The 14,415-nt window shown below is 35.7% G+C and overlaps 1 protein-coding gene across 2 annotated transcripts in view; it reads right to left on the bottom strand.

The window, feature by feature from the left end:
- The window catches only part of Fur2 (furin-like protease 2), a 471,861-nt gene that overhangs the window by 167,533 nt on the left and 289,913 nt on the right, over window positions 1–14,415 (bottom strand). For both annotated transcript variants that reach the window (XM_090402961.1, XM_090402962.1), the window contains 2 exons: window positions 13,247–13,364; window positions 4,635–4,957 (listed from right to left, as the gene is read on the bottom strand). In XM_090402961.1, coding sequence (XP_090259087.1) covers window positions 4,635–4,957; window positions 13,247–13,364 — 441 coding nt within the window. The remainder of the gene's footprint in view (window positions 1–4,634; window positions 4,958–13,246; window positions 13,365–14,415) is intronic.

Below are 14,415 nucleotides of genomic sequence, written 5' to 3'. Positions count from 1 at the left end.
ATTGGAGATTACATACCAAAAAATGATTGGAGAAAATTGTATAAGGGCAACTGCTGCGGAGGATATAGTTAGAGATATTTAATGAGTACTTCATAAAAGTCTTTCATCCTTGTCTATGTGACATCACAGAGAGTTTGAGAGCAGTGGATAATGAAGAGGAGAGACTGACTGTGAGTGGGGAAGAGGTATACAAGAAAATAAGCAAATTTGATATTAATAAAGAAGTGAGACATGATGATATATCACTGCATATTTTAAAGGAATGTGCCAGGGAGTTGACATCTGCCTTGATATACAGCTGATCCTTGAACAACATGGGTTTGAACTGTGCCAGTCCATTTATATACTGATTTTTTTCAATAAATATGTTGGAAAATTTTTTAAAGATTTGCAACAATTTGAAAAAAACTCACAGATGCATATATTTCTAGGTTACCATGTAACCTAGAAATATCGAAAATATTAAGTAAAAGGTACGCATGTCATAATGCATAAAATATATGTAGATAGTAGTCTATTTTATCATTTACTACCATTAAATATACACAAATCTATTATAAAAAGTTAAAATTGATCAAAACTTACACAAACACTTACAGACCATACATGGTGCCATTTGCAGTTGAGAGAAATGTAAACAAATGTAAAGATACAGTATTAAATCTTAACTGCATAAAATTAAATGAAGTACATACTGTACTACTATAATAATTTTGTAGCCACCTCCAGTTGCTATTGTGGATGAGCTCAAGTGTTGCAAGCATCTGCTTAAAACACTGTGCGACACTAATCATCTCCACAAGAGCAGTTCGTCTCTCTCTCTCTCTCTCTCTAGTAAATTGCATATCACAGTAAAAAGTGATCTCTCACAGTCTTCTCCTCATATTTTGCATCATGTTCAATGCAATACCATAAATCTTGAATAACACCTTGGACCTATACAAAGTGCCAGTAGTGATGCTGGAATCCAAGAAGCAGAGAAAAGTCATGACATTACAAGAAAAATGTTCAATTGCTTGATATGTAATATAGATTAATGTCCACAGCTGTGGTTGGCAGCCATTTGAAGATAAACGAATCCAGCATAAGGACCACTGTAAAAGAAGAAAAGGAAATTTGTGAAGCCATCACTGCAGCTACAACAACAGGCACGAAAACTTTGCACATTTTTCAAAATACCTTTTTATCTCATATTGAAAATGCAGCTTTCATGTGGGTGCAGGATTGCTATAAAAAAGGTATACCTATAGATTCTAATATGATTTGAGAAAAAATGAAGTCATTATATGACAGCTTAAAGCAAAAGGAAGATGGAAAGATCTAAAGCTGGAGAATTTAATGACATCAAAGGCTGGTTTGATAATTTTAGAAAGAGGTTTGGCTTAAAAAATGTCAAGATAACAGGAGAAGCAGCTTCTTCTGACCAAGAGGCAGCAGACAAGTTCCCAGATATCATTAAGAAATCATTGAGGAGAAAGGAAAAAGGCAGGAAGGGATAGGCTAACTCTACTGATTTGTGCAAATGCAGTCAGGTTTATGATCAAGACTGCAATTATCTATAAAGCTGCTAATCTCTGAGCCTTGAAGGGAATAGATAAACACCAGCTGCCAGTCTTTTGATTGTACAACAAGAACCATTGGTTCCATTGATGCTTTGTCCCTAAAGTCAGGAAGTACTTGGCAATAAGAGACTGCCTTTTAAAGTTCTTTTGATATTGGACAATACCCCTGGCCACAGAGAATGTGGCCAGTGGTATTGTCAAACATGTCAAATGTCAAATATAGTGACAAATATGTGAACGTCAACAAGCCTGAAACAATAAATTCCTACTGGAGAAAACTGTGTCTAGATCTTGTGCATGATTTCAGAGGGTTTACAACAGAGCCAGAAGAATTAACAGAAGATGACTTAATGGAGATGAGTGCTTCCAAACAAGTGCTAGACAATAGTGTTGTACTACTTACCCAGGTAAGATAGTACAACACTATATTCAGTCCTGAAGATATTTTCAGGAGCAAACTTTGTTTGCTCTCACTGGGATAAAGGATTAAACTAAATTTATCATAATGAGGAAGAAGATGAAGAAGCAGTGCCAGAAAACAAACTGACATTACACAATCTGGCAGAATGGTTCAGATTATTCAAGACAACTTTTGACTTCTTTTACGACATGGACCCTTCTATGATACAGGCAGTGAAACAAAAGAAAACAGTGGAAGAAGGATTGGTACCATATAGGAAAATTTCTAGAGAAATGAAAAAGCAAAAAAGTGAGATAGAAATTACAATGTATTTCCATAAAGTTACAATGAGTGTTCCTGCCTCTGCCACCCCTGAGACAGCAAGACCAACCCTGCCTCTTCCTATTCGACATGAAGACGATGCTCTTTATGATGATCCCCTTTCACTTAATGAATAGTAAATAAAACATCATGCCATAGAGTTAATAAACTTATCTGTTGTGTATTTGTGTGAATGTCTTCGTACAAAAATCTAATAACGGTATGGCAAGAATTGTATGAGACATTTTTGTGTCATCACCATTGCCTAAGTATTCATTATGTAGAACATCATGTGCAAGACAGATAGCCTATCCTTACATAGGCATAAGATGAGTGATATTTAATATAAAATTAATAATGTGTTAGTTTTCTTACTGTTTTATAACTTTGCTTTCAACGATTACTGTACATTACAGTACAGTATGCCCCCCCCCTCTCATAATTGGAGAAACTGCATATCACCCTATCCTCACAGCTAAGTGGCTTTTTAAAAAATGTAACAATGTTTCCAATACTGTACAGTATTATGAATATGACTGTAATTAATACTGTATGATAAAAATTGTATAACGATTCATTCATTAATATATAGGCTAGGCAACCCCTCCCATAATGCATAGCATTATACATGTCTGTAAGGATATGTGCTTTGTATTATGGGATACTAAGGCAAGTGATATGAAGTCATTAGCTTCTATATATGAGTTGCCCCAGTCCTGAAAATACTTCAGGCACAAACTTTCTTTGCTTACACTTGGATAAAGGATTAAACCAAGTATATAATTTCTTGGTAGCTTTAATTTATAGTATAATGAAGTGGAAAAACTTCCAACAACATCTACAGTGTTTTGTATCATTATTGATGTAGGTACTGACAGACAATGTAAACTTAGGGTATAGATAAATACAGTACAGTAAGAATATTGTAATTTATTGTAAGAATACAGTATATAATACATATAATATACAAAATATGTGTTCATCGACTGTTTATGTTATCGTTAAGGCTTCCGGTTAACAGTAGGCTATTAGTTAAATTTTTGGGCAGTAAGAAGTTATATGCAGATTTTCAACTGTGCAGGGGGGGATCGCCCTCTCCCCCACGTTGTTCAAGTGTCAACTGTATTTGGTTGATATGAGTTTTACATTGAGCCACGTTCCAGATGAGCGGAAAGAAGGCAAGATTGTGCCGCTTCATAAAGGAGGTGACAGAATTCAAGCATAAAATTATAGACCAATCTGTGTGTCAGGTGTTGTGGTTAAAGTATTAGAGAGGCTGGTGAGAATCAGGATCCAGAATTGGGTTGACAACAATGGTATTACCTTTGATGAACAGCATGGATTTGCTAAAGGTCTGTTTTAAGGCCACTGTTGTTGTTTTTGTAATCTACTTATTACAATAAGGTGACAGCAGCATTTGATGTGAGAGATGAATACATAAGTAGTACATTTAGACTTTGCAAAGGCTTTTAATAGATTACCACATGATAAGTTGATAGTCAAACTAGAGCAGATGGGGTTGAATATTAGCCTAGTGCACTGGATCGGAGATTGGCTGTCTGACAAGCATCAACAAGTTGTATATGGGGAAGCAATATTCCAGAAAAGGAAAGTCACTAGTGGTGTACCTCAGAGATCTGTTTTAGGGCCACTGTTGTTGTTTTGTTATAATTCAATGCAAACTACAAATTTCACCAACTCCAAAGCTCAATAATCACTACACAGTTAGATTAAGCTATCTAACTGTGTAGTGATAACTATCTAAGCTATCTATTATCTATATATATATTTTTTTTTTCCTCAGATGGTTATCAGAAGTATGACACCTTGCAGTCTCCTCACAAATGCTAAGCTAATTTTCAGTGGTATCTTGTAAAACCATTGGTCAATTCCCCTAATTTTACACTGATGTGCAATAAGCAAATTTTTCACTTTTTGCCAATATAAGCTAAGATGTGATCTATGAAAGTTTACTGTACTCTTTGTATCAAAATAGAAAAATAATTTAAGCGAGCAAGTGTGTTCATTTCCTATTTCACAAAAATTTCAAATTATAAAATCCTAATTTATTAAAATATTTTCTATGCATGCTTAATTGATGATCATTATGTGTATTTACTTCTGTTAAATGTTTCCCTCAGATTTTTAAAAATAATGACTAAAATATTACAGGATTTAAAACTATTCAAAACTGGCAACAGTTTTATCTTTGGTAGGATTCTGTTATTTAAATCAACAACTACCTATTATTTGAATGAATAAGTTTCATAAAATGAACTTAACAGCTGATTAAAAGTAAAGAGTAGTGCAAAAATGGCTTTAGGAATATATCTAAATAAAAGCATACTCACCAGGCTGAAGAACTTCATGACTTCCTTCATTGATAATGATTAGTTTCCATTCACCAGCTCCAGTTTCACCCCAGAAATGCACAGAAAGAAGGGGCCAGTTATTTAATGTACCATCATCTGTATCGCGTGGCCGAGGCATAAGAACACTGGACGGTGTGCCAGATGGAGACACTAAAATGATATGCAAATTGCCACGAGGCATAAATTCCAAAGATATTCTGACTTGCACATGCTCCAGATAGTGAATAGTGTCAGGAGTGTTTATACAAGCATCCGTAATCATAGTAGTCTCAAGCCGACCTCCTGCTTTATTGGGTATAATCCTACAAACATATGGAAGTACTGGTAACATAAATTACAACCATGCTAAAATAACAAAACATGTTAATGATAAAGCAAATAAATTCTGAAGATGCAAACTTAATTCACCTGGCAATAATTTACTTTCAATGACTGAAAATTTTGATTTACCCTGCAAGTTCCAGTTTCAATTATTTGATTCATAATATTTTTGTATGTGTTGCAAGAGTTGCAGCATTAATTATATTATAATAGAAAATATTGCTACTTATCAGTAGCAATATTTTACCTATGGCAAAAAAGGTATGGATCTTTTACATAATTAAAGAAAGAAGTGTACTCAAAATAATTCAAAACAGAATGTGTTAACTAATTTTAGTTTATTAAAATATCTTTATCATCATACTCCCACAGAATCAAGTGTCATTGTGGGAAGTTCCATTGCTATGCATATAGCTCATTATATGATGTATTCCAAGTCCACCACTCTCCAGGGGGGAAATAAAAAAAAACTATCCTCTCACTTCTGGATCCCTTTGAGAATTCTCTTCTTGTACAGCTTCCAGAAAATGGCCTCTTTTTCTCCCCTAGTTTTCCCTCCATTATCCCTCCACCTCCTCCCTTCTATTCAAGTCCTCTTGCCAAACTATATCTTGTGCTCTACTCATAGTTCTTACCAACTTTGCATCATCTGCAAACAACTGAATATACCCATTCAAACTATCCTAATATCATCAACATATAATGTTAAACAGCATTTGTTCCAAAAACTGACCCTTGGAGAACAGCAATTGTGACTTTCCTCTTCCAGGATATTGCTCCCTAAAAACAACTTGCTGATACCTATCAGACAGTCAATCTCCAATCTACTGAACTAATCTACTATCCAAATAAATCTGTTCCAATTTGATTACCAGCTTATGTGGTAACCTACAAAAAGCCTTAGCAAAATTTAAAGCTACCACTGTATGTGCATCATGCATATCCAATGCATTTGTCATCTAGTTGTAATAAGTGCTCAACTGCCAAAAAAGTGCCACAGTGCCTTTAACTACAACTCCAGATATGCAGATTAGCCTATAACTCAAAGTTTCAATCTTTTGAAGTGGAACAATTTTGTCCTCTTTCCTCTGCATTGTAATTTGGTCCAATCTAAGACTAATGTTAATTCCAGGAACATTCCCTTAAACAGGTAGTAATACACATTATCAAGCCTTACAGCCTGATTAACATCAAGTTTATTCAATTCTTCACATAATTCCTTATCACTGACCTTTGGTCCTTCTTCCACCTTTCTTACTGCACTCAAGTTGTTCATGTCACACTGACAAGGATGAAATATCTTTATGAAATGTTTATTTAATATCTCAACCATATCCTCTGGAATGGTTATCATAATGGAAGGATGATATTGGTTAACCAATATCATCCTTCCATTATGATTATTTTCTTCTTCTGATCGAGTATCGAAAAGAATCCACATGGGATTGTGTTTGTCCCATTAGCTAACTGGTGCTCCTACCTGCACTTTTGCTACCCTTACACCAAGTGAGTCACTTTTCTTGCCTATGCTATGTACTCCTCATGCAAATAATTATTACCTCTCATGTGTGTTGCCTCTATAATGCCTGCCTCAGACTGCACACCTTCTTCTTTATTCATCCATTTCACACCTATCTTATTTAATTTCCTGATCCCTAGAATACATTCAGAAATTGGCTCTGCCAAATAGTTCTTGAGTGGGGCCCATGTGGCATTGCTTCCCATCCATGATATAGCTGTAAGCTGTTGTCTGAGCCTTTCATAATCACCAGCCTTGCAGTTCAACATGAAGAATAGTAATATGCTGGACCACTTCTGGGGAGGCGGGTAAAGAGGTGGTCCATCATGTTACTATTCTTTATTTAAGAATAGTAACACGATGTCTCTGAAATGGCTGAGCTACATAAATCAGTTGGTCTATAGGTGTCCACTCACCCTATCAACAAGATTACTGCATTTTTAAGCTCTGCAAAGGATGAACTTCCATGTCTCCACCCTGGAGTCTATCAAATTCCATGCCAGTTTAAGTTATATTTTGGCCTAACTGGAAAAAATTGGTAGCTGTTTGCAATAAACATCTTGATTACATTAAATTCCATTAGCCAGAACAGCCTGGACTTGCAGGACATGCCACCTCCAAACATTTAGTCTTCTGGAAAATAATTAAGGTCCTTCACAAAAGGATTCATAGCGAAGAATTTATGGAGACACGACACATGTGTTAGAATAATTACCTTACTTACCATTAAGAAAGTAACATTTGATGTTTTGACCTCTGTATTGAGGTCATCATCAGGAAAACATACATATGCACAGGATACAAGCTACATGACACTATACTACACAAAAGTAAGATGAATCTAAATGTTGGTTAATCATTTACCCCGGTCTGACCTCTGGCCGGAAAAAAAAAACTCCATTAAACAATTTCTGAAGTCCTTTTGTATTAAGATTTTCTTCTGTTTGGGGTTGTTCTGAATGTATTACAGGTTGAAGATGAGTCCTCCAAATGCTTGGAATAATTAATCCATCATTCTTGTTCAGATTTGGATGATGTTTCAGCATTTCATAAGCTTCTTTGAATTTTCTTTCAAAGCAGGTTTTGGTGCAGTGCATAGACTCGTGCCTTTTCAGGCAATTCTGGAATGTATTTGGAGTGCATGGTCTGAGAGGCCTGTTTTATCATAGTAGAGATATTTAATATGGTGTTTGTGTTCATCTTTTCTAACTGGGATGGTGCATCCTGTTTTCCCTATATAAGGTAGGTTACAGGTACATTGAATTTTGTAGACCACTAGGTGAGCAAGGTATGGAAGAGCATCTTTGGAATAGCTAAGTAAATTTCTTAATTTTGCTGGGGGGTTGCCTTAATATTGTATTTAAGCAGTGTTCTAATGCCCCAAATGTATGGTATGGCTATGATATTCTTGTAATCTTTTTTGCATTTTATGGAGAATCTTGTGAACTGTTTTTTTATTGTAGCCATTTTTACAAATGTTGGGTTAATAATTTCAAATTCTTGGTTCAGAGCTTGTTCAGTGGAGCAAATTATTAAGGTTCTGAGTTAGAGGGTGCTGATAACTCCTAGTTTTTGTATTGGATTGTGATATGAATTTATGTATGTATTGGCCTGTGTGTTTGGTTTGCAGAAGACTGTGAAGGAGAGGCAGCCTAAGGGAAGATGTGTGACATCAAGTGTGTCTAGAAAAGGAAGAGAGCTATTGTTTTCAATCCCAATGGTGAATTGGATACATCTGTGTTGTTTGTTCAGGTGGCTTGGGAATATATTTAATATTTTCTGGCTGTGGGGCCAAATGGCAAATATCATCAACATATCTGAGCCAGACTTTGGGCTTTAGGCTGGCCGAATCCAGAGCTCATTGCTTGAAATCTTCCATGTAAAAGTTAGCTATTGTTGGAGGGGAGGGGGTGAGCCCATGGCTGTGCATTCTTTTTGTAGGTAAAAATTACTTTGTATTTTGTACGTATGTATGTTTTTCTGATGATGACCTCAATACAGAGGTTGAAATGTTGAGTGTTATTTTCTTAATGATAAGTAAACACATGTGCTGTGTTGTGTCTCCATAAATTCTTCACTATGAATGCTGACCACCGTATAACGTTAAAAGAAAGAACTTCACAAAAGGAGTTATCTCATGGAATGTTGATACAAAGAGTTATAGAACTTTGCTTCAATGTTTGAATCTGAACAAATATGGTCTTAAAATTATCTCTATTATAGACAATAATTATTCTCCACATACTTAATAGCTAATATTTTTTAAATTGATTAATATTTTCTCGTGTAAAATTGTGCAGTTAGGATCTTAATGTGTTTCAGACCATGCCACTATTGCGTATGTGTAGCTCATGTTGTCAGTATTAACTCATGGTTTTCTCTTTTACTTGTTTAATTTGAAAGTCATGCTAATGATCATCTAGACACACAGTGAAAATTCCATGCTAAATAAAGCCTCACACAAGTTATTCCATAGTAAATTTATTTCCTTAAGGCTTATGTTCCTTTTTTGTTATGTTGTTTCTTCTTATGACTACTGCATCTCAATTCTTTAATCTAAAGCAAATCTTTTCATCAGGAACATTTTAAAGTTGTGTGTGGGGGGGGGGCTACTAACCAATCTAGCTATGCTGCCTCTGCTTGGAGAAAATGATCATGTAGTCTTGACCTGGGTGATTCAAAAATATCATACAGGGTGATTCAAAAAGATGGACTCAATTTTAGAAGTCTATATATACATAGAACTAGGGAATTATCAATAGTTATTCTCCACATACTTCATAGCTAATATTTTTTAAAATGAATTGATTAATATTTTCTCGTGCAAAATTGTGCAGTTAGAATCTTAATGTGTTTCAGACGATGCCACTATCATGTATGTGTAGCTCATGTTGTCAGTATTAACTCATGGTTTTCTCTTCTACTTGTTTAATTTGAAAGTGACAAATATGATGTAAAGTATATTTGATTATACTCACAATAAAGTTCATAGATGTTCAATGTGCCCCCCCCCCCTCTCTGGCCGCATGGATAACATCAAGACGGTAGCTAAATTCATCTTATGTTCTCTGATACATGTGGTCTGCCTGAGCTTTTTCTCTTACACAGACAACCTGTTTGCTCAAACTGATAACTCCAATGGAAATGCTCTTCATCGTTGAGGTTTAATGTTGAAATGATGACAAAACACACTCTGCACCACAGTCGCTGACTCAGTTTTAATGAGTGCACGAACGCAAAAAATTTTGTGCTGCATAGTAGCCAGTTTGCTCACAACTGATGTTGTGAATTGCAAGCTCACATTGCTGTAAGGCTGTGCACTAGGCATGTGCTCTAGCAGTAGTATTTCAAACTTCAGGACCTCCTCTTTCAAATGTTATGTAGATCATTCACATACGATGTATAGTTCAGGAAATATAACCATACGAAATTGAGTCCATCTTTTTGAATCGCCCTATATATATTGAAGGAATTGAACTGCAGGAAACTGATGAGGCCAGGGACTTGGGTTTGATTGTGGAAATGGAGTTGAAGTTTAGAGCACATATTGTGAAGGTAACCAAAACAGCACATCAGATTATGTGGTTATTGAAGAATACACTAACAAGCAGGGATAGAAAGGTTATTGTTTCCCTATATAAGGCTTTAATAAGGCCACATCTGGACTATTCCACACAGATCTGAACTCCTGGATTCTGTCATGAAGTTGTGGAGAGGATCCAGAGACAAGTGAAAAAGACTGTGGCAGGTCTGTAGAATGCTCCTTATGAGAATATACTGACTGTATGTAGATTTCAAAATTAGCTGATGAATGAAAAAGAGGAGATATGGTAGAAGCATTTAAGTTATTAAAAGGTTTTATAGGATTAACCCTGAAGTATATGGCAAGAAGGGAGAGAATAAGGGATCACTAGTGGTGTAAGAGTGTGGTTAGCAAAGGTGTTAGGAATTTTGCTTGAAGACTGGTGAAATGCATGGAATGGATTACCAGAGGTGGTTGTTGGTGCTTCTTCAGTGAATGAGTTTAGGGAGAAGTATGATAAGTATTATAGGAATTATGGGTAGTGTGTGAATAAATGAATCTCCCACAATGAGTATTCTACTGTATAAGCATTAGACGCAGCTTATTGTGATCACAATAACTGGCTGATAACATTAAGCGAAGGATATAAAAAACTGCATCATTTATTTCAATTTATTGTTATAAACAACTTTTTAATAAGCAACTTTTGAGAAAATTAGATGGAGCAGAGTGAACGACACACAAAACAACAGAGAACTCCTGATCAAATGTCTAACCATTTATTGAAAACCTCCAAGATTCATCCCAGCTCTACTAGGAAAATTGCTGTACAAGCTTCCATCAGACAAATCCTGAAGACGGAACCCGAGCTTCCTGAACTCATACACCCAATATCTCGGGAAGAGGTACAAATAGACTTAAAACTTACCAAGAATGGCAAAGCTGCAGGAGTGGATGGTATACTCCCTGAATTCCTAAAACATATTGATCAACATTGGCTGGCTGCCCTTTTCTCAGAAATCATCATGTGTGGTAAATTACCAAAGCTGTGGTGGGAAGCCAAAATAATTGCCGTGCCCAAACCAGGGAAAGATTCAAATGAAGTGAAAAACCTACAACTTATCTCCTTGCTTTGCACCACCTTTAAGCTCTTTGAAAAAATTCTCCTTTAAAGAATTTCACCACTCATCGAAAGAGCACTCCTGACTGAACAAGCTGGCTTCAGGCAAGGAAGAAGTTGCTGTGACCAGGTCCTGGCAACTCAAATTGAAGCAGGCTTCCAGAAGAAACTTAAATCTGGAGCCACTTTCATTGACCTATCATCTGCTTATGACATGTCTGGATCAGGGGGCCGCCTCCTAAAACTAGGAAATATTATAAAGTGTAAAAAAACTCTACAACTTTTTGAATCTATTCTCTCCAACAGAAAGATCCGGGTCCATATTGGTGGAAAAAAGAGCAGGCCCAGATTCCTTCACAATGGTCTTCCTCAGGGCTGTGTGTTATCCCCTATACTTTTTAACATCTATGTGTATGATCTACCTCATACCAGATCAAGCAAGTATATGCACGGCTAGCGATCTTACATCTTATTTCAGCTACTTAGGCACAATTTTTAGTGAACAGGTACATTAAATATGGAAATAGACAACAGAATCAACAAAGCTGGTATGGTAGGAAGTCAACTAAATAAATTTATATGGAATAAGAGAAAAATTAGTCAAAACACTAAATTAGCTGTGTACAAGACAGTGTTCAAACCAACCAATTTTTAGCTTATGGATCTGAGAGCTGGTTAAGAAATAAAACACCTGACCAAAGAGTAAAAAATGAGAGTCCTGAGAAAGATCAGGGGGCTGACACATGGCATCAAAGGCAATATCATATTAAAAATGAGGAATGTATTGGCAGAGCTAATTTCAGGTGGTATGGTCACTTAAACAGAATGGGAAAGATAAGCAAAACAAGAGTTCTCTGCCAGGTTGGCAGGAAAAAGACCCAGAGGAAGACCAAGATATAGATAGATTGATACAGTAAAAAGTGTCATAGAAGACAAAAATATAAGATCTGATAATGTTGGAGTCTTGACAGATAACAGATTGATTTGGAGGAAAATTGTTGATAAAAAGTTAATAATGATGTATGTTTTTCATGTAGTACTATCATAATATCCTGTACACACCTTGAGAATACGAGTCAGGAATTTAATGATGATAAAAAGACCATTTCACATTTGTATTTTATTTTCAGACACTTTCTCAAAAGAATTCCTCTTCCCCTCCCTCTTTGAGTGCATTTTCTCAACTTATACTGAAACCTTTCAAACAAAGAATAAAACTCTTCAGGAATCTTGTTTTTGGAATAATTTTCTTACTTCTGCTTTGACCTGTTCTTTATTTCAAAAATGAATACTACCAAGATAGGTCTCCATTTAGGGAATAATCAGCAGTCTGATGGAGCCATGTCTCCAGGAGGTAGGGAGCATGTTCCACAATTTTAGATTCAATGTCTTCCACTGTCTCCAATGTAGAGGGGATTGTACTCGTGTGTATGTCTGTGGACTTGGATTGTTGATGCATAATTCAATTGTTGTTTCTTGGCATGAATACATTCAATTTTGTTTGAACTTTCTCGATATCACTGCATACTTTTGGAAATACACTGACTTCCTTTTCGTCATGCAGTCTTAGTGAACAACTTCCCAAAATAATTCAGCATGCGCTAGCAAAATGATGAAAGTCTTGTCTGTTTTATTATGCGGTTAAACTGATATGACATCAAATGTGCAACACTTCATTTTAGTCCAATTGGTAACTTGTGCTAATGTAATGTTCAATTTAAACTGAATTATTTGCCAATTTTCTCTGATTAATTAACTGCTCAACTTTTTGCTTTTATGGAAATCACCAGCTGCAGTTTGTGGCTGCCCACTTTATGACTGGTCATTAATAAATTCTATTACTGTGTGCTGCTTCACATGCTTCAACAAACTTGTAAAGAGACTTGACCATTGTGTGTTGAAGTTGCTTTTCTCATCTAACAAGAAATACAATTTTAATCATACACTATAGTATACTAAATTGTAATTCAGAAATGAAGGAATAAAACAAGATCAGATATGTTTCTCTGCCACTCGGGCTACAAAATGCTGTGCACGTACATGCATTACTTTTGAAATGCTCCATCTACTGTCCATAGCTTATGAAAAACAATGTGATAATTTCTAACCTTTCAATAGTATCAGGTGGAGTTTCACAGATGTGTTGTGCAGGCACAGTTGTCCATTCTTCTGCCAACTTTACCATTGCAGCACCATCCATCAGACCATAGCCAAATTTAGGACTTACTGTAAAATAATAATCTAGAAATTAATACAAGGAAGGAGAGAAGAAGAATAGCAGAATAACAAAGGAAATACGTGAATGAAACTGTATAAGTATTATATTACTGACAACAAAGCAATCACAAGCGACTATGTTAACACGTTTCACTCATTCACCACTCTTCAAGCAAAAAGTTCTCACACCCTTGCTAACTGCCCCCACCGCACGCACGCACACACACACACACACACACACCATTAGTCATATACTAAAAATTTCCTACATGAATAGTCCAAGAGAAACTAGTAAACAACATACATGTACAAAAACCAAGCTAAGCAATGCAGTATCTACATATAAATAAAAGTACAGCAAAAGCTACAGCAATACATAAATAGTAGTACAGCAATACATAAATAATAAATACATGCAAAAAAATTAAGTTCAGCAAAGCAATATCTACATATAAACAAACTTACAGCAAAGGTTACAGCAATACACAAGGTCAAAGTCTATGGCAGTACATAAATATTAAAAGATAAACTAGCAACTAATATGTACAAAAATTAAGTTAAACAATGCACAAACTACATATAAATAAAATTACAGCAGTACATAATGAATTTCCTTTGAAATAACATTGTTATATTACAAGGGTTTAAGCAGGTTTTTTAGGAATTTGTTATTATTTGTTGGGGATGGGAGGAGAGACTGACTGTGAGCAAGAGGTGTATGGGGAGTTGAGCAAACTTGATGTGAGACTTGATAATATATCACCATGTATTCTGAAGGAATGTGCCAGGGAGTTAACATCTGCCTTGACATATTTTTTTTAATACGAGTATTCCACTAGGTCAAGTTCCTAAGGAGGAAGGAGGGCAAGATTGTGCTGCTTCATAAGGAAGATAGAACTCAACCATCAAATTATAGGGCTATCTGTGTGTCAGGTGTTGTGGTTGAGTTGTTGGAGAGGCTTGTGAAAACTAAAATCCAAAATTGGATGGACAACAATGGTATTATCTTTGATGGACAGCATGGATTTGCTAAAGGGAGGTCATATTTTAGTAATCTACT

Source organism: Typopeltis vanoorti, chromosome 13 (genome assembly GCF_054136105.1).
Source record: "Typopeltis vanoorti isolate ZY-2024b chromosome 13, IOZ_Tvanoo_1.0, whole genome shotgun sequence".
NCBI classification, from domain to species: domain Eukaryota; kingdom Metazoa; phylum Arthropoda; class Arachnida; order Uropygi; family Thelyphonidae; genus Typopeltis; species Typopeltis vanoorti.
This window is presented reverse-complemented; position numbering and strand designations above follow the sequence as displayed.